Source organism: Stegostoma tigrinum, chromosome 36 (assembly GCF_030684315.1).
Source record: "Stegostoma tigrinum isolate sSteTig4 chromosome 36, sSteTig4.hap1, whole genome shotgun sequence".
Classification (NCBI taxonomy): domain Eukaryota; kingdom Metazoa; phylum Chordata; class Chondrichthyes; order Orectolobiformes; family Stegostomatidae; genus Stegostoma; species Stegostoma tigrinum.
In genome coordinates this window covers 26,727,318-26,748,738 of record NC_081389.1, presented here as the reverse complement: position 1 = coordinate 26,748,738, position 21,421 = coordinate 26,727,318, and the positions used below count along the sequence as shown (strand labels likewise).

At 42.4% G+C, this 21,421-nt stretch overlaps 1 protein-coding gene across 5 annotated transcripts in view; it reads left to right on the top strand.

The window, feature by feature from the left end:
* The first annotated feature begins 432 nt into the window (after positions 1-432).
* Positions 433-21,421, top strand: part of tjp1a (tight junction protein 1a) — a 174,442-nt gene continuing 153,453 nt past the window's right edge. For 3 of the 5 annotated variants that reach the window (XM_059640092.1, XM_048520641.2, XM_048520639.2), the window contains exon 1: positions 433-697. In XM_059640092.1, coding sequence (XP_059496075.1) covers positions 665-697 — 33 coding nt within the window. In that variant the 5' untranslated portion in view covers positions 433-664. The remainder of the gene's footprint in view (positions 698-21,421) is intronic. The other 2 variants (XM_048520642.2, XM_048520640.2) reach the window with 1 other exon arrangement.

Here is a 21,421-nt window from a genome sequence, read left to right as displayed (position 1 = left end):
AGGCGTGGAAGAGCGAGTGATAACTTGGGTTGTGTACGACACAAAAGGTTGGCTTCGTGGTTAGCAGTGAGGAAGAAGTTCTTGGGCAGCTGGAACTTAACCGTGATAAATGTGAAGTGAGGCCTTTTGGAAGAAGTAACTTGGGAGTACTCTGGGAAACTCAGAAGAACACAGGGTTCTTGCATGGGTGTACACGGATCCCTGGGGCAGGAGTTCGGTGGGGAAGCTAGAAACCGAGCCTGGAGTTCGAGCCCGGAGCTACAGACCGAACCCAGGGGCTGGATGCCAGTGATTGATCCTCTTCGTCGTGCGCGCGGCTCCACCATCGAAGCCGAAGCCGAGACGCGCGGGGAAACTGGCCCCGCCCCTCTGCCATCAACCAGTAAAAAGGGGGCGTTACCATATGACGAGCCGGGTGTGCTCCTATTGGTTGGTGCTGAGAGTCCCGCGGCCTTGTTGTTTTGTGCTTGTGCAACCGGCCACCGGAATTCGGGAGGAGACTGAGGATAGTCTCTTCGAGCTCAGAGGGCACGGGGAAAGCTTCGATTGAGTGGCTGTTTTCTACTGTCGCACTAGAATGCTCGCTTCCAATCTGTGAGGAAAGGCAGTGTAGCTGAGCGAGGTCGGCGTTTGTGCTTTTCCTTCAGAGAACTACGAAAACAAGATGTCCGCCCGGGTGGCCGGAGCAATGGGCAAGGTATGTGGGGGTGGAGCGGGGGGCGAATGAAGAGCGAGGAAAGAGGAGGGATGGGGACAGGAGGAGAGAGAGAGTGAGAGGACAGTTTGGGTAAGCGGGAGTTTTGGCGGAGGTGGTGAGTTCGGGATAATTGTGCAGGGAAAGGCTGAAAGTTAGCGGACGTGAACCTACTGTAGTTGGTTAGGGCAGGGGGAGGTGGAGGTGAGGCAGTGGAGTGCGAGGGTGCGTAAGTGAGGAGATCAATAAAAGGGCGGTGGTGAAACCCCGTCGACGAGACAGATACTGGTCTGTTCGTCTTAGGCTCTGTCTGGAAGTTTCCGTCGGCATCCTGCCCTGACACTGGAGGACTTTGTGCTTGCGAGAAAGGCGGGGGTATTGGGTACGACATATCAGAGGGTCCGCCAGGCACACGGCCACTCTGGTCAGGCTCTACCACGGAGTGGGCCAATGACGAGGGAATTGATAGACATTAACCGCATCTTAAGTCTGGGTTCAGTTCCTTGTCATCTCTCTTTACTGCCACCGACATTTAATTTATTGCTGGGTCTAGTTATCGCGAATGTATCGGTTTACAAACTTTCACTTTGCTGTTTGAGCTTAAAGTCTTTCCCGACATTTTTGGAGATCAGAGAGTTGGCATTTTCTTCGTAAGAAGACTTTTGGCCAGGACTTCGTTGTCCTAAAGTGAGGTCTGGTTTCAGTTCGATGATGAAACTTTTTGGTATGCAGGAGAGGAGAAAGGGTGCAACGAATATTTCTGCTGTGTAACGCTGGTTAAATCGTCATGAAACTAATAGACAGATGTATTGAGTTTCCACTGACAGGCGGCTGCGAAAGCACAGATCTGAGTTAGTTTGTGCTTGTACGTGTTAACCGACCTTGGATACTTTTGAGTTGAACTCGATGACAGTGAGCTGCAATATTAAATTCGTTTTCTTGTACTATCTGTTATTAAACTGAACAAAAGCCCTTTGAAAATATAAAGTATTCAGATGTTGCATGGTCAATACATTCTTAGTGAAGTGATATTTTGAACTTGAAAAGTATGGTCTATGTAGTAATCGAATTTGTTTAACCAAGTTGAAGAATTGATTTCAACTTTGGGTTTTTAGGGGCGAATGGTGATACTCCAGTCTGATAAACTCTTGTCTTAAGTTTCTGTATTTGCAAATCAATTTCATGGGGTAGGGGATGTATTAAAATTGTTCATTCTGCGCAGACAAGCTGTAAATACATGCAAGTCCTGCCTTAGTTCATTTTGCAAAAGCTGGCATGTCTATAAACACTTCAAGGTAGTACAAGCAAAGAGAGATCTTGAATTGAAAACATGGAGAAATGCGACCACAAAACCAAGTTTTAAAAAAACGAGAGGTCGTGGCTTCTGTGAATCAGGAACAAGAACAGAAGTTGCTGGAAAAGCTTAGCAGTTTTGGCAGCATCTGTGACTCTTCAGACCAGTACCTGTTGTGTCAACAAGGATCCACCACTGCCCTTTTAGATCTGATATGGCTCTTTGAAACAAATGCTCCAATGTTCATAGAACTTGGCTTTTATTTGAGAAATGTAGCAAGATTTGAAGAGTTCAGGGAAATCAGTGTGTTGGAATGTGGTGGATAAGGAGCTCAGCAGGCTGGAGTTCCCAGTGTGGATGGTATAAGCTGAGACCTAAAGTTGCATCAAAGCATAAATATAGTTGTAGGTGAGCATTCTGCAGGACATACCTTGGATGAAGCATGTAGAATTGTAATAAATTATAATGCAACTGCATTTGAAACAAATAAATACATTGGGTTCTTCAGAATTGTACTGTTTTGCAGTCAGTTTTAAGAATAATATGATTTGGAAACATTATCTGTCTACAGTCACCAAGTCAGGAATAACTTGGCTGGTACAAAGTGAATCAGTCAAGTTACCCCCCCAGAACGCATCTTTTGTGTCACTTGTTTCTCCTTCAGGAAAATGCAGGTTTCCTGTTTTTGCTGCATGTTTAGTAGCAACTTTACAATTTTGGACTGATGCCCACGAGAAGCCAAGTTGAAGACTAAGGTTAATTCCAAGTAAAATCTATGTATCTAATTGGAAAGGAGAGGCTTTAATTCAGTCTTGACAAGATGTAATATGTGTTGATGTGAGTGTAAGAGTGGGGTACCAAACCCAATGAATGTTCCACAACCTCAATTATATGGCACAGATATTACATTATTTTTCAGCTTCCTGTTTGGCAATGGTAAATGCACCAAATTGCTTGGTTTTGTTTTAAACATCGATTTCAGAGAAGTTAGTTCTACGAATATTAGCAACACAGATCTCTAAACAATATATTTCAGCACTTGCCTTGTGGAAATGATGCTTGCGTTTGGGACTGAGTGCATTCAGTAATTTTGGCAACCTCCTGTAAAGTAGCATGGACCCTACCTTTTCGTATCAATGTTTGAGTACTGTGAGTGAAACTGAAATTATTTCAGTTTCCAGTGTCACTTCCTGTAATTGTGTAAAACTGCAACAAAATTCAACAATGGCAACAACTGACTTTTTTTGTATGCAGCTTGTAATGAAGGTAAACATTCCCAGACACTCTACATGGATGCATAATAAGAGGAAAACAGAGGCAAGAACAAAGAAGGCAGAGTTAGTCAGAGTCATAGATTCATAAAGCACGGAAACAGACCTTTTGGTCCGACTCGTTTATGCAGAGCATGTTCCCAAGTTAAACCTGACCCATCTGCCTGCATTTGAACCATATCCCACCAAACCTTTTCTAGTTGTGTACTTATCTAAATGTCTTTTAAATGTTCTGACTGTACCACTTCCTCTGGTAATTCATTCAATACATGAACCACTCTGTTTAATAAAATGTTACCCCTTGTGTTTTTTTTAAAGTTTTTTTTTCCTTGCGCATTAAAAAAGTCCTCGTTTTGAAATCCCCAACAGTAGGGGGTGGAAAAGAACCCTTGCTGTTTACCTTGTGCCCCGATGATGATTATCTAAACCTCTCGAAAGTCACACTTCAAACCTGTTGTGCTCCAGTGAAAATAATCCTAGCCTAACCAGCCATTTTTATAGCTCAAATCTTTCATTCCTGGCAACATTCTGGTAAATTGTTTCTGAACCCTGTCCAGTTTTAAAATAACCTTGCTTGGCAACCAGAACTGCGTACAGTATTCCAGAAGAAGCCTCACCAACGTCTTGTGTAACCTCAATATGACATCACAACTCCTAGATACAAAGGCCTGAGTAATGAAGGCAAGTGTGTTAGATTAGATTACCTACAGTGTGGAAACAGGCCCTTTGGCCCAACTAGTCCACATCGCTCCTTGAAGCACCTCACCCAGACACATCCCCCATAACCCACACACCCCTGAACACTTATTTAGCATAGCCAATCCACCTAGCCTGCACATCTTTGGACTGTGGGAGGAAACCGGAGCACCTGGAGGAAACCCATGCAGACGCGGGGGAGAATATGCAAACTCCACACAGACTCCCGCCCAAGGCTGGAATTGAACCTGGATTCCTGATGCTGCAGTGCTAACCACTGAGCCACCACGCCGCTCTATGTCGCCTTAGCCACCCTGTCTAGCCGTGACACACATTTCAATCAGTAGCTTAGTCAAAAAAGTGGATTTCAAGGAGGGCCTTCAAAAGGAAAGTATTTAAGTGGAGATGTTTGAGAATACCAGAAGAAGGGTCCTGGTCAGCACTGAAGAGTGCGCATCAAAGGCCCATAAGGGCATGACTTGTTTCATAGGGAAAATAGATAATGGGGCTTACAGAGGCCAGAACCATGCAAGAATACCGGGATGAAAATGTTAGCTTTTGACTACTGGATACCGTCACCCCAATGTTGACTGAGGGGGGCGGGGGTACTGGGTTTTGTGGAACTTGTTGCAAGTCAGAATGTTGGCAGCTATGTTATGAATCAGGTAAATTTTATATGGGTAGAGGATGGGAAGCCAGACGGTTGAGCTGTGGAACACTAAAGTGTGGATACAATTGTTTGGGATCTCAGCTGCAGTTGCACTGAGCTAAGGGTGAATGAGGCTACAGAGATGAGAGCAGGTGTCTTTTGTGGTGAAGAGAATATGGAGATAGTGAAGAGATTGAGAGAAATAGAACTGGCTGTAATTTCATCTCGTCTGTGGATGATCTTACAAATGATAGTATGTAAAGTAGAGGGCACTAGGACAAATGTTCACTGGCCTGGGAAGTCATGCTGTAATGGACAAAATGATAAGCTACAGATGAGCTTGCCTACCAGTTGATGTGAGACAGTGGAGCCAAATGAGGACAGGTGAACTTTAGGTGACGATGTCAAAGGCTGCAGAAAAGTAATTGTGGCAATAAAGGAAATATGATTGGAGTGATTCAGACATGTTCTGCAGAAAAAAAAGTGGGCATGAATTTTAGTAGTGACGAAGTGGTAAACTTTGAATGAGAAAAGGAGGTTAGATATGGATTAAAAACTGAAAGAACTGCAGCTGCCGTAAATCAGGAACGGAAATAGAAATTGCTGGAAAAGCTGAGCAGGTCTGGCAGGATCTGTGAAGATAAATCAGAGTTAACGTTTCGGGTCAGGTGACCCTTCCTCAGAACTGGACCTGAAGTGTTAACTCTGATTTTTTTTTCTTCTTCGCTGCTGCCAGATCTGAGCTTTTTGAGCAACATCTGTTTCTGATGTTGAGGTTAGATATAGGCTGTTTACAATGACAGTAGGGTGATAATGGTTCTGAATGTCAAGGAAGCTGTATTTAGAGACGTAACTGGATGGGTGGCAGAAGAGAAGTATCTTGAGACAAAAACAAATGGTGGAGAAAATGCAGTATGTGTGGCAGCATCTGTTTGGGGGGTCGCAGCGGGGAGGTGTGAGAAAAGCAGAGTTAATGTTTGAGTCGAGTGACTCTTGCTACAGAACTGTGTTTGAAGCTAAAAATCTGATCGTTGTGTTGAAGCCGAAGTTTGGGGAAGAGTTGTGCGGATACGGGGAGACAGCCTGGAGAGAGATGTTGAAGGGGCAGGTAAACAAGGAGTTAACAGGGAACAGGCCAGGATAGGAAAAACACTGAAAAAGCGATCGTAAGAGTTCAGTGTGAGAAATTGGGTTAGTTCTGATGAATGCAATCCATAAAATGTGACAATGAGAGTAATGGGTGACTGCTGACAACATTTGAGGACCAGTTGTGGAGTGGGTTTTAAAAAAAAGGATGGAATCAGGCTATCCATCGTATCCTTGTTTGCCGCCTCTTTCATATTTCTCTCCATCTCTGTCACTCTGCTCATTACTTCTTCCACCCACCCCCTCACGTGCACGCACACAAATTCCTGCTTTTCCTAGTGACTTCTAGTTCTGATGGAAGAGTCACCAAGACTTTAAATGTTAACTGTGCTTTCTTCCCACGGATGGTGTGATAGATCCTGACAGCCTTACTGAGTAATTCTTCAGCGTTTTCTGTTTTTATTATCACTCGATCTGTTGATTTGTATAGGTAAATAATTTCTGTGCTGAAAGCTGAAGTTTGTGCCCCTTAGATTTCAGTGAGCTGGATAGGGGCTGTACCAGGAATTGACCAAATTGGTCAGGGCATGGTTTGCAAAAATAACAATGGTGAAGTATTGTGATGAATGGAGGGCAAAAGTTTATTGGCTGGAATTTCAAAAGTGCAGTTGTAAGTTATTTGTCAGAAGGGTTTTGAAAATATTTAGCGGTAGCATTTGCAATCAAAACAGTGTTCTGCTGAGTAAATGGTTTTTGTACAATGGATGTTGCAACTACTTTAAAGGTCCAAGTTATTTTGTGCCTCAGTATTAATTTGAATTTTTAACTCTTGAATTCTACCGAATTGGAAAATATCTAATTAAGCAATTCGAATTATATTTCAAAAGATCTGCTCTACATCAACTATCACACAAAACAATGAGATAATGTAGTCTAATGCACTGACATTAAATGTTAATGCTATCAGTGTGTGTCTGAGGATGGAAGCTGACACAATTCCAGTAAGGGGACCCAAACTGCACACAGACTTGGAGGTGTGATCTCACCAATACCTTGAATAACTGAAGCATAATATTCTGCATTTATGTGTGTATATAGTCTGTTTTTAAAGATTTTTGCCCCAATGAACACATCCACATTTTCCCACATCATAGGAATATAGAAAATATAGGCACAATTAGGTCATTCAGCCCATTGATTCTACCAATCAGAGATCACAACTGATCTGATAATCCTCAACTCCGCATTCCTGCATTTTACTCATAACCCTTGGCCCCTTTACTAATTAACAATGTCTACCTCAGCCTTGAAGATTCTTAATGACCTAGCCTTGGCAGCTGTCTTTGGTAAAGATTTCAGTAGATTTATTGCCCACTCAGAATAAATTCCTTGTGAATTAAATGGGCAGCTATGTATTCTGAGATTATTTCTTCCGGTCCTGGACTCTCCCACAAGGGTAAACTGCCCCTCCACATCTATCCTAACAAGTCGTCTATTAATGCTATGTTTCAATAAGGTCATCTCTCATTCGTATAACTTCAGTGAGTACTGGTCCAACCTAATCCACCTATTTTCAAAGAAAATCCTTTCTTACCTAGAATCAATCTTGTGAACCTTTGACTGGACTGTATCCAAATTGGTCCTCTTATCTTAGCAAAGAAATATTCAATCTGTTCACAGCATTCTGGGTGTGGTCTGATAGCGGCTTGTATAGTTTTTAGCATGGTTTCTGTGTTTTTATGCTCCATTCCCTTTGAAATAAAGGCCTCCATTCCATTTGCCATCCTTATTACGTGATAAACTTGCACGACTCATGCACAAGGACCCTTTCCAATGCAGTCTTTCTCCAGTTAATAATATTCACCCTCTCTAATTTTTCCACCATAATGCATTACTGTCTAATTTCCCCACATTTTTATTTCACCTGCCAGTTTTTGCTCACTCACTTAAGAGTTTGCTGACAGGTATACCTTATGTTAGCCTCACTGCTTGCTTTCCCATTTATTTTATGTTACCTACTGACCTGGCTCCCAATGTCTCAATCTACTGAAGATTAAAGTCACCCATGTACTACCTTTTTTCCCATGCTGTCATTATTTCCTTGCTTTTTTTCCTCTATGCTGTAACGTACCTAATACACTACTCCCCACCAGTGTTGACTTCCCCATGTTATTTCTTACCTCTGACCATGTGGATTCTATCTTTTCTTGTCGAAGATTGTTTCTTGCTCTGTATTTATTGCGTCTCATAATAACAACGCTACCCCACCACCTTTTCCTTCCTGATCATTTCAGAACCACTTGCCCTTGAATAGTCACTTCCCAGTTTTGATCATCTTGTAGATATTTTCAAATCAGACTTTTTTTAAAGATGTTATTATGCACATTTGGAGAAGCTAGATCGAGCTCAGGCCTCCTTGCTCGTTGTAGGGTGCTACTACTGTGCCATAAGAGCTCTTGATCTCCTAGTAACCATGTCTGCATAATAAGCACATTCAACATAGATGGAATCTTAACAATAGGTCTTCTCTGTCTGTTTTCTCAGCTGCTAATTGCCTGCACTGGAACCATTGGTTGTCATACTTGAATTCTTTAGGATCTACATTGTATCTGCCTAATTAGAACATAGAACATAGAACAGTACAGCACAGAACAGGCCCTTCAGCCCACAATGTTGTGCCGACCATTGATCCTCATGTATGCACCCTCAAATTTCTGTGACCATATGCATGTCCAGCAGTCTCTTAAATGTCCCCAATGACCTTGCTTCCACAACTGCTGCTGGCAACGCATTCCATGCTCTCACAACTCTCTGTGTAAAGAACCTGCCTCTGACATCCCCTCTATACTTTCCACCAACCAGCTTAAAACTATGACCCCTCGTGCTAGCCATTTCTGCCCTGGGAAATAGTCTCTGGCTATCAACTCTATCCATGCCTCTCATTATCTTGTATACCTCAATTAGGTCACCTCTCCTCCTGCTTTTCTCCAATGAAAAGAGACTGAGCTCAGTCAACCTCTCTTCATAAGATAAGCCCTCCAGTCCAGGCAGCATCCTGGTAAACCTCCTCTGAACCCTCTCCAAAGCATCCACATCTTTCCTATAATAGGGCGCCCAGAACTGGACGCAGTATTCCAAGTGTGGTCTAACCAAAGTTTTATAGAGCTGCAACAAGATCTCACGACTCTTAAACTCAATCCCCCTGTTAATGAAAGCCAAAACACCATATGCTTTCTTAACAACCCTGTCCACTTGGGTGGCCATTTTAAGGGATCTATGTATCTGCACACCAAGATCCCTCTGTTCCTCCACGCTGCCAAGAATCCTATCCTTAATCCTGTACTCAGCTTTCAAATTCGACCTTCCAAAATGCATCACCTCGCATTTATCCAGGTTGACCTCCATCTGCCACCTCTCAGCCCATCTCTGCATCCTGTCAATGTCCCGCTGCAGCCTACAACAGCCCTCTACACTGTCAACGACACCTCCGACCTTTGTGTCGTCTGCAAACTTGCTGACCCATCCTTCAATTCCCTCGTCCAAGTCATTAATAAAAATTACAAACAGTAGAGGCCCAAGGACAGAGCCCTGTGGAACCCCACTCACCACTGACTTCCAGGCAGAATATTTTCCTTCTACTACCACTCGCTGTCTTCTGTTGGCCAGCCAATTCTGTATCCAAGCAGCTAAGTTCCCCTGTATCCCATTCCTCCTGACCTTCTGAATGAGCCTTCCATGGGGAACCTTATCAAATGCCTTACTGAAGTCCATATACACCACATCCACAGCTCGACCCTCATCAACCTTTCTAGTCACATCCTCAAAAAAACTCGATAAGGTTTGTAAGGCATGACCTACCCCTCACAAAGCCGTGTTGATTGTATTTGATCAAGCCATGCTCTTCCAGATGGTCATAAATCTTATCCCTCAGAATCCTTTCTAACACCTTGCAGACGACAGACGTGAGACTTACCGGTCTATAATTGCCGGGGATTTCCCTATTTCCTTTCTTGAAGAGAGGAATTACATTTGCCTCTCTCTCCAGTCCTCAGGTACGACTCCAGTGGAGAGCGAGGATGCAAAGATCTTCGCAAGTGGCGAAGCAATTGCATTTCTCGCTTCCCAAAGCAGCCGAGGACAAATCTGATCCGGGCCTGGCGACTTGTCAATCTTAATGTTTGACAAAATTTTCAGCACATCAGCTTCCTCTATCTCTATCCATTCCAGCATGCACACCTGCTCTTCAAAGGTTTCATTCACTACAAAGTTGGTTTCTTTCGTAAAGACAGAAGCAAAAAACTCATTTAGGGCTTCCCCTACCTCCTCAGGCTCCACACACAAGTTCCCTATGCTATCCCTGATCGGCCCTACTCTTTCTTTGACCATTCTCTTATTCCTCACGTAAGTGTAAAATGCCTTTGTGTTTTCCTGGATTCCTTCTGCCAAGCCTTTCTCGTGCCCCCTCCTGGCTCTCCTCAGACCATTTTTGAGCTCCTTCCTTGCCTGCATGTAATCCTCTCTAGCTGAACTTGACCCTAGCTTCCTCCACCTTATGTAAGCTACCTTCTTCCTTTTCACTAGAAGCTCCACCGCTCTCGTCATCCAAGGTTCCTTAATCTTACCCCTTCTTGCCTGTCTCAGAGGGACATATTTACTCATCACTCCCAACAACTGTTCCTTAAACCATCTCCACATGTCTATAGTTCCCTTACCATGGAACAACTGCTCCCAGTCCATGCTTCCTAACTCATGTCTAATCGCATCATAGTTTCCTCTTCCCCAATTAAATATCCTCCCATTCTGCCTAATCCTCTCCTTCTCCATAGCTATGTAAAATGTGAGGCAGTTATGGTCACTATCACCAAAATGCTCCCCCACCACAAGATCTGATACCTGCCCCGGCTCGTTTCCGAGCACCAAGTCTAGAATGGCCTCTCCCCTCGTCGGCCTGTCAACGTACTGCGTTAGGAAACCCTCCTGAACACACCTTACAAAAACAAGTGCTTGAAGGTTGTGAGAATTTGGAACTGATTCTGCTGTGTAACTAAAACTATGCACTCCTTGTGCTGTGAAACAAATGAACTGTACTTTAAATTTTCATTTTAGATGTGCTATAATATCAAAAAAGTGGGGGAAAAAATGAGCCCTTTAGCATAATGTGGAAGATTAAGTGAAAAGCCGAAGAACACACAAATACCAGAAGAGATCAAAATGAGAAATAGAGAATTAGCTTTATTGTGGGAAGTGCCTTGATAAGGACCCAGGCCTTGTGCTGAAATAACTTGGACAGCTCAGAAGGTCCCAAACATCCTAAAAGAGCCCAGATATGTTAAATAGGGGAAAAGCCACAGGGGCTTGAGGGGGCTGAGTCAGAGTTGGGGCTGAAAGGGGTCAGGAGAGAACCCATAGGAACTCAGAAGGCCAAGAAAAAACCTGTAGAATCAAAAGGAGTTAGGATAGGCCCGGGAAACACTCAATTGAGATTGTACAAACTAAACAGCTCCAGCAAAGTTCTACTCGGTTGCAAAAGCCTAGGAAAAGTTCAGAGACTTCTCAAGAGGCAAAATAACCCATCAGGGATAAGGTAACTTGGGGGAAGCTATCTTATCTTAAAAAGGCTGAATCCAGGCCAGTACACTTAAAATAGAAAAGGAAGGATCTATACATATCAAAAGAGATGGAGTGGGGCAGAAATTGAATTGACATGTCCCTTCCTGAATTAAATTCCAGTCCTTCTGCAGATAAACTGATCTTGAGGAAGAAGCACCACATGAAACAGACATAGAGCAGAGCAGTGGAAAATAACCAGCTCCATTTGAGCCCAAGGACATTGGCCCAGTCCATCCCTGTAACAGCCTAATTGGAAAATTGCTACCCCATAGGCAAGGCAGCATAATACAGCTATTCAAAGGTAGTCAGATCACTGTGAGCAAAGGTGTCCCAAATGATGTGGAACAAACAGCAATGCAGCGAGGTCCTGAACTATGTGGAAAACTTTAAAAGACAATTCCCTCACATGGACAAGCAGAAGATGTGGAAAGGCAACAACAATTTACTGATGTGGAGAGACAACTAAGATCAAATATAGAAATGTAAACTATGTGGTAAATATCTGACCAAGTTGAAGAGCTGAGAGGCAGTGCAACGGGAGATGGACAGACAAAGGTTGTAGGAGAAATTAGAGACTAATCCCTCCATTAACGGAACTGGGTTCCACTGATAAGGTGACCACATCAAGAGAAGTTTGTGCAGTTGAACTAAATGCAGAGCACTGTCAACTGGTGAATGCCTGTGAGAGGATGGCCTGTTAGGGTAACCAGAATTAGTTGAGAATGAATGACTGACTGGAAGCCCAGTTGAAGGCTTAATGACCAGAGTTTGGATACTTCAATCTAACTTGAATATCCACTTAGCAGAAAGCAGCAGACCAACATGGGAAACGTCAAGAAATCTACTGGAGTCTGCCCTGCTAATAATCAATGATACAGACATGGGATAGCATCCACCAATAAACAAAAGTAGTGTCAGCATGCCTCAACAAGCTGGCATAGGTTAGGCAGGAATCTCCACATATACAAAATAATAAACCAGTTAACTCTTCCAAGCAGTTGAAACATCCCTTCCCCCTGTTTTGAAGCCATTCGGACTATAACAAATGGTGAGACCTGTGCAATTCACAAACCGAGGGTTGTACCAACAAGATGGGTCACTTGCGCTACCTTGGCAAAATTAACCTTTTAACAAAATACTGGCAAGTCCCTGTGACCCCCAGAAGTGATTTGAAATCTCAGCTTTTATCATCCTGGAAAGCCTCTGTTAAAGCAAAGTCATGTCCATTTGCCTTAATACCCCAACAGCTTTTTGTAGGCTGGTAAACAAGGTAATAACTGGACTTAACAAGAATGTTGTGTACCTGGGATAACGTGACAATTTGCAACATCAAAAGAGGTATTGCAAACCGTAAACATGTAATTGCTGACAGTTTATCCTGTGCGTGAACCCTCGGATTACAGCAGGGAAGTTGCATAACGCTTTTTGTGTGAATGGCTTTAAGAGTGACAGACAGAATTAATGCCTACCCATACATTTTCTTCAAGAAAAGCTTGTTTTAAAAATAGTCCCTGATCGGTGGCTTGATCATGCGCTGAAACATCAAAGCAACTGACTTAACAGCATTCTGTCTTGTCCTTGTTTTGAAGGTTAACTCCAAGGGCCATCATGGTTTTTTTTGTGTATTCAAACCTCTGTAGGCAATCTTATTTTCTCTTCATAGTGTTTTGCTTATTATGAAGGACAAATGTATCTTCTTCTGTAGTACAGTTGTCAATGTCAACAACTAGATATCTTTCCTTCCTTGAATAAGTTTTTTGTTTTGATAAAGCAGTAATTAAATTTATTCAAGAAATTTGTTGAAATTTATTTTAAAATTAAATAAAAATAATGACTTAATAAACTACATTTCATCTCCTTTTGGTCCCTAACCTGAACTTTAATCCCAAAGTGCCAGAGGGTGGTCAACTTGGGGATTTCAGTATCACGGAAGGTTGTGGAGTCTGGGTCACTAAGTGTATTCACAAAAGCAATAGATAAAATTTTATATATTAAAGACAGCAAGATGTATGGAGGGAAATTGTAAATATTGCATTGAAATAGAAAATCAACCATGATATTGAATGGTTTAGCTAGCCAAAAAGGCTTAATGGCCCACTCCTGCTTGTAATTTCTTTATCTCTATGTTTTGACTTTGCAGGAGGTATAGGAACTTAATTGTAAAGTCTGTTAATTACTAGTTAAATGTTGCAACTTGTAGCGACTGGCGAAGGAAAATAAACTGGCTTTCTTCAGGCATCACGCATGTTTTTGGAGGGGGACTTTTTTAATTTCAAAAATATACTTGATTCATAAATTGGGGGGGGGGGGAAAACAAGTATAACGCAGGTCCATACAGATTTTGCAGAAAATGCAGTGGGATTTTGACATTCCTCGTCACTGCTTCAATTCAGTTGCAGCAGAAGGACATTTTCTAATTGTAAAAGTAAACTTTGTTTATATTGTTTGAAGTTAAACAATGGGGTTTTGGATCTTAACAGACTTCTCAGAAAGACTTTAAATGGTGGCCATTTCCTATGGCACCTTGGTGGCCGCTGCCCTGAACTTTATTCCCACTCTCAGTCTGGTCCTGCACTTTTGCAATTGCCATCAGCGACACTGAGACAGAATATGCCCCTGACAGAAGTCTGAAAGATTCTCAATATTGCGCATGCCTCACAAGCTGTTCAGCTACCCTAGAACCACAGAGAGTTGTGGTCAGGCCGATGACCTTTGTTGTCCTAACTAGTTACCAGTCCACAAACTTAGCAGAACCTGTTGCCAACCAGCGTTCAAGATCTACCCACCTGGTGCCAATCCATCTACAAACAGTTGCTACCAATGTTTGAACAAAGCAACTGTCACCCTGACTTAAAGTAAGTTTCAGCAACTTGCTTTTAAAAAGTGCAGAAATTCCTCCAGCCCTTGATTTTTAAAGCTGTCTTTTCTCCTGTATAATCTGCAATCAAAAATAAGAAAAATTAAATAAAATATAGTGTTTGCACTTGGACTTTCTGACTCCACTACTCTTCGGAGGCAGGATAACAAAGTGTGAAGCTGGATGAACACAGCAGGCCAAGCAGCGTCTCGGGAGCACAAAAGCTGACGTTTTTGGCCGAGACTCTTCTCCAGACCCATTATCACTGTTTTGGAGGCAGTTGCGTTCCAGACTCCCATCTCCTCAACCTGCTCCGCCTTCTACATCTCACTTTAAATCTGTGCTGTTCGTTATTGACACATCTGGAAAATGTGTTGAGGTGCAAATTGTTCTGGGTGCCTTGGTGCAGGAATCACTGAACGTTAGTGTGCACGTACAGCAGGTAATTAGAAAAGCTAATAAAATGGAGTAGCATTGTATACAAAGGTGGGGAGGTTATGATTCACTTATACGTAGAACAGTACAGGCCTTCGGCCCTCTGTGCCAACCAGTCATACGAATATGAAGCCCATCTAACCTACACTATTCCATGTACGTCCATATGCTTGTCCGATGACTACTTAAACGTACTTAAAGTTGGCGAATCTACTACCGTTACAGACAAAGTATTCCATATCCTTACTACTGAGTAAAGAAACTTTGACACCTGTCCTATATCTTTCATCCCTCAATTTAAAGCTATGCCCCCTCGTGCTCGCCGTCACCATCCTAGGAAAAAGGCTCTCCCTATCCACCCTATCTAACCCTCTGATTATTTTATATGTCTCACTTAAGTCACTTCTCAACCTTCTCCCTAATGAAAACAGCCTCAAGTCCCTCAGCCTTTCCTCGTAAGACCTTCCCTCCATACCAGGCAACATCCTAGTAATTCTCCTCTGCACCCTTTCCAAAGCTTCCACATCCTTCTCATAATGCGGTGACCAGAACTGTACGCAATATTGCAAGTGCGGCCGCACTATAGTTTTGTACAGGTGCAGGATAACCTCATGGTTCCTGAACTCAATCCCTCCATTAATAAAAGCTAAAACACTGTATGCCTTCTTAACAACCCTGTCAACCTGGGTGGCAACTTTCAAGGATCTGTGTACATGGACACCGAGATCTCTCTGCTCATCCACACTACCAAGAATCTTACCATTAGCCCAGTACTTTGCATTCCGGTTGCTCTTACCAAAGTGCATCACCTCCCACTTGTCCACATAAAACTCCATTTGTCACCTCTCAGCCCAGCTCTGCAGCATATCTATGTCTCTCTGTAACCTACAACATCCTTCTTCACTGTTCACAACTCCACCGACCTTAGTGTCATCTGCAAAGTTACTAACCCATCCTTCTACGCCCTCATCCAGGTCATTTAGAAAAAGGACAAACAGCACCGACCCTTGCGGTACACCACTAGTAACTGGTCTCCAGGATGAACATTTCCCATCAACCACCACCCTGTCTTCTTTCAGCAAGCCAATTTCTGATCCAAACTGCTATATCTCCCACAATCCCATTCCTCTGCATTTTGTACAATAGCCTAATGTGGGGAACCTTATCGAACGCCTTGCTGAAATCCATATACACCACATCAACTGGTTTACTGTCATCTACCTGTTTGTTCACCTTCTCAAAGAACTCAAAGTTTGTGAGGCACAACCTATCCTTCACAAAACCATGCTGACTATCCCTAATCAAATTAATCTTTTCTAGATGATTGTAAATCCTATCTCTTATAACCTTTTCCAACACTTTACCAACAACTGAAGTAAGGAACGGGCACTGTGAGGCTACATCTGGAGTACAGTGCACAGTTCTGTCATCACCTTCTTTCAGGAAGGATATAAATATGTTGAAGGCAATTAAGAGACTAATGGCTAGAATGATTGCTTTGTTGTATGCGGGGAAGTTGGCCAGGCAGGATATGCGACTTGAATGAAACAGTATTGTGAATGGTCTTGACGAGGTAAATGTGGAAAGGACGTTTCCACTTAGAAAAGAATCTACAAATAAGTCATTTGTAACTGTAGTGTCGTATAGCATGGAAGCAGACATACTGATCATAATGCTATAGCAAATGTTGTCCCCTTGTTCAGGGGATGTTGCAGGTTACAGAAGGGCATAGATAAGCTGCAGAGATGGGCTGCGAGGTGGCAAATGGAGTTTAATGCGCATAAGCGTGAGGTGCTTCACTTTGGATGGAGTAACGAGAATACAGGGTACTGGGCTAATCGTAAAATTCTTGGTAGTGTGGGTGAGCAGAGATCTCAGTCCATGCACACAGATCCCTGAAAGTTACCACCCAGGTTGATAGGGGTTGTTAAGAAGGCGTGTGCTGTGTTAGGTTTTATTGGTAGAGGGCTTGAGTTTCGGAGCCATGAGGTTGTGTTGCAGCTGTACAAAACTCTGCGGCCACACTTGGAGTATTGCATACAGTTCTGGTCGTCGCATTATTGGAAGGTGTGGAAGCACTGGAAAGGGTGCAGAGGAGACTTAACAGGATGTTGCCTGGTATAGAGGGAAGGTCTTTATGAGGAAAGACTGAGGGACTCTAGGCTGTTTACAATAGAGAGAAGAAGGTTAAGAGGTGACCTAATAGGGACATAGACTATGATCAGAGGATTAGATAGGGCGGACTGTGAGAGCCTTTTTCCTTGGATGGAGATGGCTAGCATGAGGGAACATAGCTTTAAATTGAGGGGTGATAGATATAGGACAGATGTCAGAGGTAGCTTCTTTAATCAGAGAGTAGTAAGGGTGTAGAATGCCCTGCCTGCAACAGTAGTAGACTCGCCCAGTTTAAGGGCACTTAAATGGTAATTGGATAAACATATGGATAATAATGGAATAGTTTAGGTGAGGTGGGCTTCAGTTTGGTTTCACATGTTGGCATAACATTGAGGGCCGAAGGGCCTGTACAGCGCTGTGATGTTCTTGTCTGTTTAATACTTTGTTACGGCATGTAATGACACACTTTTGCGGCAGGCTTTAATCTTTATTCATTGGCTTGAATCAGGTCACCATACGGTAATATCTCTAACACATCACAGCCTTGATGCAGATACTGACAGTGGAATTGAATACTAGAAGAAGGGTGAGAGTAACTGCATCAAGATGCCAAGAAGGCCTAATAAAATAAGCATCCAGTGACTGGACACCAGATCGAAGGAAGGTATTGTCTTTGTCGGAGAATAGTTGTCTCAACTAAAGTTTATCTGGGATGCATTCTTGGCCCAGCATCTTTCATTGCTTCATCCATGACATTTTTGCCACTGTAAAGGTGAAAAGTGGTTGTGTTCTCTGATAACTCCACTGTAAGCTGCTCCATCTGCAACTCCTTTGATAACAGAACAGCTGATAACATGATCTTAAAATGTCGAGACTGGTGCACGTAACCATTATTACAAAAGAAAGAAAATTCATGCACATGCCCTTGACATTCAATAGCAGACACATGATCAAATTGCCCACTGTCAAAATCTTGGTGCAGTGCGAAGCATTTGGTGTGGGGTATTTGAGGGAGGAGATAGTGTTACTGTCATCATTCAACAGAACCTTAGACTAATGAGTGAATATTGTGGATAGAAAGGCAGCGTTGTTTCACTTCAACAACTTTGACCTTCTGGCCTATCAACTGACCTCAAACTAGGAATCTGTGAGAATTCGCCACTTGTCAAAATGTGAGGTGTTGCTTTGCACTGAAGAAGCTCAATAGCAACTTGTTTGTGTAGTTAATAGTGTAGGTTAGTTTCGGTTAGTTTGTCTTCAGATTGGTTTCACAGATCGGCGCAACATCAAGGGCTGAAAGGCCTGTACTGCGCTGTTATGTTCTATGTAAACTCTTCCCACCTGCCTTCACTTGGTTCATATCCCACCGAACATATTCTATTGACGTACTTATCTAAATGCGTTTCCAAGTAGTAACTGTACCTGCATCCACCATCTCTTGGAAGTTCATTCCAGGTTGCTCTTTTTTTTTAATCTTTATCCCTTCATCCTAAAATGCTCCCTTGTCTTGAAATTCCCCACTCCATGGAAAGGACATCTACCCAATCACCTTATCTATACCCCTGATGATCTTATAAACCTCCATGAGGTCGCCTCTCAACTTAATATGCTCTAGTGGAAGAAGTCCCAGCCAATCCAGGCTAAAGGAGAAGCCAAAGGAGGATGCTATTAAGCCAGAGAAGTTTCAGAAGATGTTTACCAGCATGTTGCCAGGTTTGAGTTTAAGGAGATGCTAAAGCTTCTCCTTTGAGTTAAAAGGAGAAGCTTTGGCATCTCCTTAGACTCAAACCCGGCAACATGCTGGTAAATCTCTTCTGACGCTTCTCTGGCTTAATAGCATCCTCCTGATAACAGGGCGAGCAGAACTGGACACACTACTCCAGAAGAGGCCTAACCAACATACCATATCTGTGCCTGACCAACATGCTATACAAGTTCAATATAACGTCTCCACTCCTGTCCCCGAAGAGTTCCCCTACTGTCACTTGAGCTACTTGCCGTGTTTTAATTATGCAAGAGAAGGTCAAGCTATCCTCCTCGTAGAAACACTTTTATGTATTGATAATGGAAATTTTCTTGAACACAATTAACACATTCTTCACCATCCAAATCTTTAGCACAGTGGTTGTCCCAGTCAATATTTGGAAAATTAAACACCCCTACTGTTACTACCTTATTATTATTTTTACATATATCTGAGATCTGTCTGTGTTTCACAACTTCTCTCTGACTATTGGGGGATCTGTAGAATAATCCTGTCAAGGTGATCATTTATTTTTAAATTTCTAATTTGATCTCAGTTATTTTCACTGGATGATTTTTCAGAAATATTTTCTCTAGCTACAGCTGGATCAAAAACACCACTTCCCCTCCTCTCCTGCCCTCCCTTTCTATTCCGTTGTGTATGAAACCCAGAGCATTGAACTGATAGTGCTGTCCATCCCTCAGCCAAGCTTCTGTAATAGCTATGATGTCCCATTCCGTGTTCTCGGACATGCTTCATCAGCCTTATTGTGAGGCCCCTTGTATTGAAGTAAGTGCAGTTTAATTCTTCAGAATTATTTTGTTCTCTGACTTGCTCTTGTCTGTCTCTTCTAATTAACTTGATCTTTTCAGATTCAAAACCGTCTTCATCTATCTATTTATCCTTCCCCACCCCTCTCTCATAGTCTACAATCTCCTTTAATATTCCTGCTAGGATATTGGTCCCTTTCCAGCGCAGGTGAAACCTATCCATTTTGATCAGGTCTTTTCTGCCCCAGAAGAGATCAGTGACCCAAAAATGCAAATCCTTGAACATTACACCACCTCTTCAGCCATTGATTTATCTCCTTTTATTCTTTCCCTTATTTTGAGCTTGGCACCAGGTATAAACCAGAGATTACTACTTCTGAGGGTCTGACATTTAATCTTCCACCTAGCCTTGTCTATTCACTCTGTACAGCCTTAATCTTTTCCATGACTGTCACTACCTACCAATGCGTACGATAGTCTCACTCCCCTCCTTTAACAATTTGCTTCAAACATTGTGAGATACCCTTAACCCAGGCACAAGGAAAGCAACATACTAGCCTAGGTTCTCACACTCTGCTGCAAAATCTTCTGTCTGTACTGTCGACAGGAGAGTCTCCTATAACAATTAATAGAAATTTTGTCCAACCCTGCCTAACACAAGATGCAGAGTGGGTACCCAAGCTCTGACTGTCTCTTCTATTTTCCTCTAAGCAACTATCTTATTCAACAGTACCCAAAACTGAGAGAGGAGTTGCCAAAGGAGACTTCTAGCTACCTTTTATCTTGCCTGACAGTCATCCATCTATTTGACTGATTCTGCTGTGCAGTCACTTCACTAAATCTACTAGCCATCTAACTGTCTCTTGATGCCTAAAATGAAGCAGCTTACAATTGCAACTTGCATATAAAATAAGCTACCTTTCTTTACCCAAACAGTTAATATTAAGCATCTTTTTTAAAAAAAAAGTAATAACTGTAAGAAATCTAGAAGAAAATGTAGAAAAAAAAAGCCTGAATCTTAGGAGCAGCTGCAGGATTCATGCTAGTCTCAGTCCACCATTTTAAAATCCAAAGATGAAATGTAAGATCTTAACACCCTTAGAGGCTAGCTTCTTCCCATGTGTGTGTGCGCCCCCCACTCTTTCCTCCCCCCGGACCTGCCCACTTTTCTTTTTTTAAAAAATAGTGGCCATGTCCATTTAAAACAAAGATGAAATGTTTTTTTTTGAGGGCCAGTATCCTTTGGAACTCTTTCTGAATGGAATGTAAAAGCAGACTCCTTGAATATCTCCTGACAGCATTAATAATTTTATTTTTGCCTAATCCTTATCACAAAAGTTACTAGTTATCAATGTCATAATCCTTGATTTTCTAAAAAGCTGAATTCATCACACTATATTTCCTCCCTGAATTTAGCTTGTCTTATTTTAAAGACGTAAGATCATAACCTGGAACATTAACACTGTTTCTCACTCTGTTTCTGTTGCTGGAGTATTTCCTGCATTTCCATTGTATTAATTTTTAGTAGGGGTATGCTGCGTTCTGACCTTTTTAACTGATTGCCTTGTGTGCAGTTGAATGGCATTAGCTAAAAATGGAAATCTTCATTAGGCCATGAAATGCAGCTGTGAGGAAATTGCTACCCCTGCACACATTGGCTGTAGCTTTCTTTATCAATCCAGTTTTGCTTTGGGCTAGTTTTAATGTTGATTGACAGAAACAAGATGTAGTAGGATTTTCTTCAAATTACTCCAAACTGTTTTGATGCAAACTACTTTTGAAATCTTGCTGCTTTTTTTTTTGTTGCTTGAATCTTGGTATGCGTGAAGACCGTAAGATACAGGAGCAGAATTAGGCCCATTGAGTGTGCTTAGCCATTTCAGTCATGGCTGATACATTTCTCCTGCCTTCACCCCACAAGTTTTGATTTCCTTCCCAATGTCTAAATACACTCTGACTTGGCTTCCCCAGCCTTCTACAGCAATGAGTTTCACAGATTCGCAAGCCTCTGGCTGAAGAAATTCTTCCTCTACGTTCTAAAGGGTTGACTTTTCACTATGATGCTGTGTCTTCCGGTCCTATTCTCTCCAGGTTGTCTCTATCCAGAACTCTTGGTATTCTGTAAATTTCAATAAGACCTCACCCCTCATACTTCAAAACTTGAGCACTGGCCCAAAGTTTTCAACTGCTCCTTGTATGA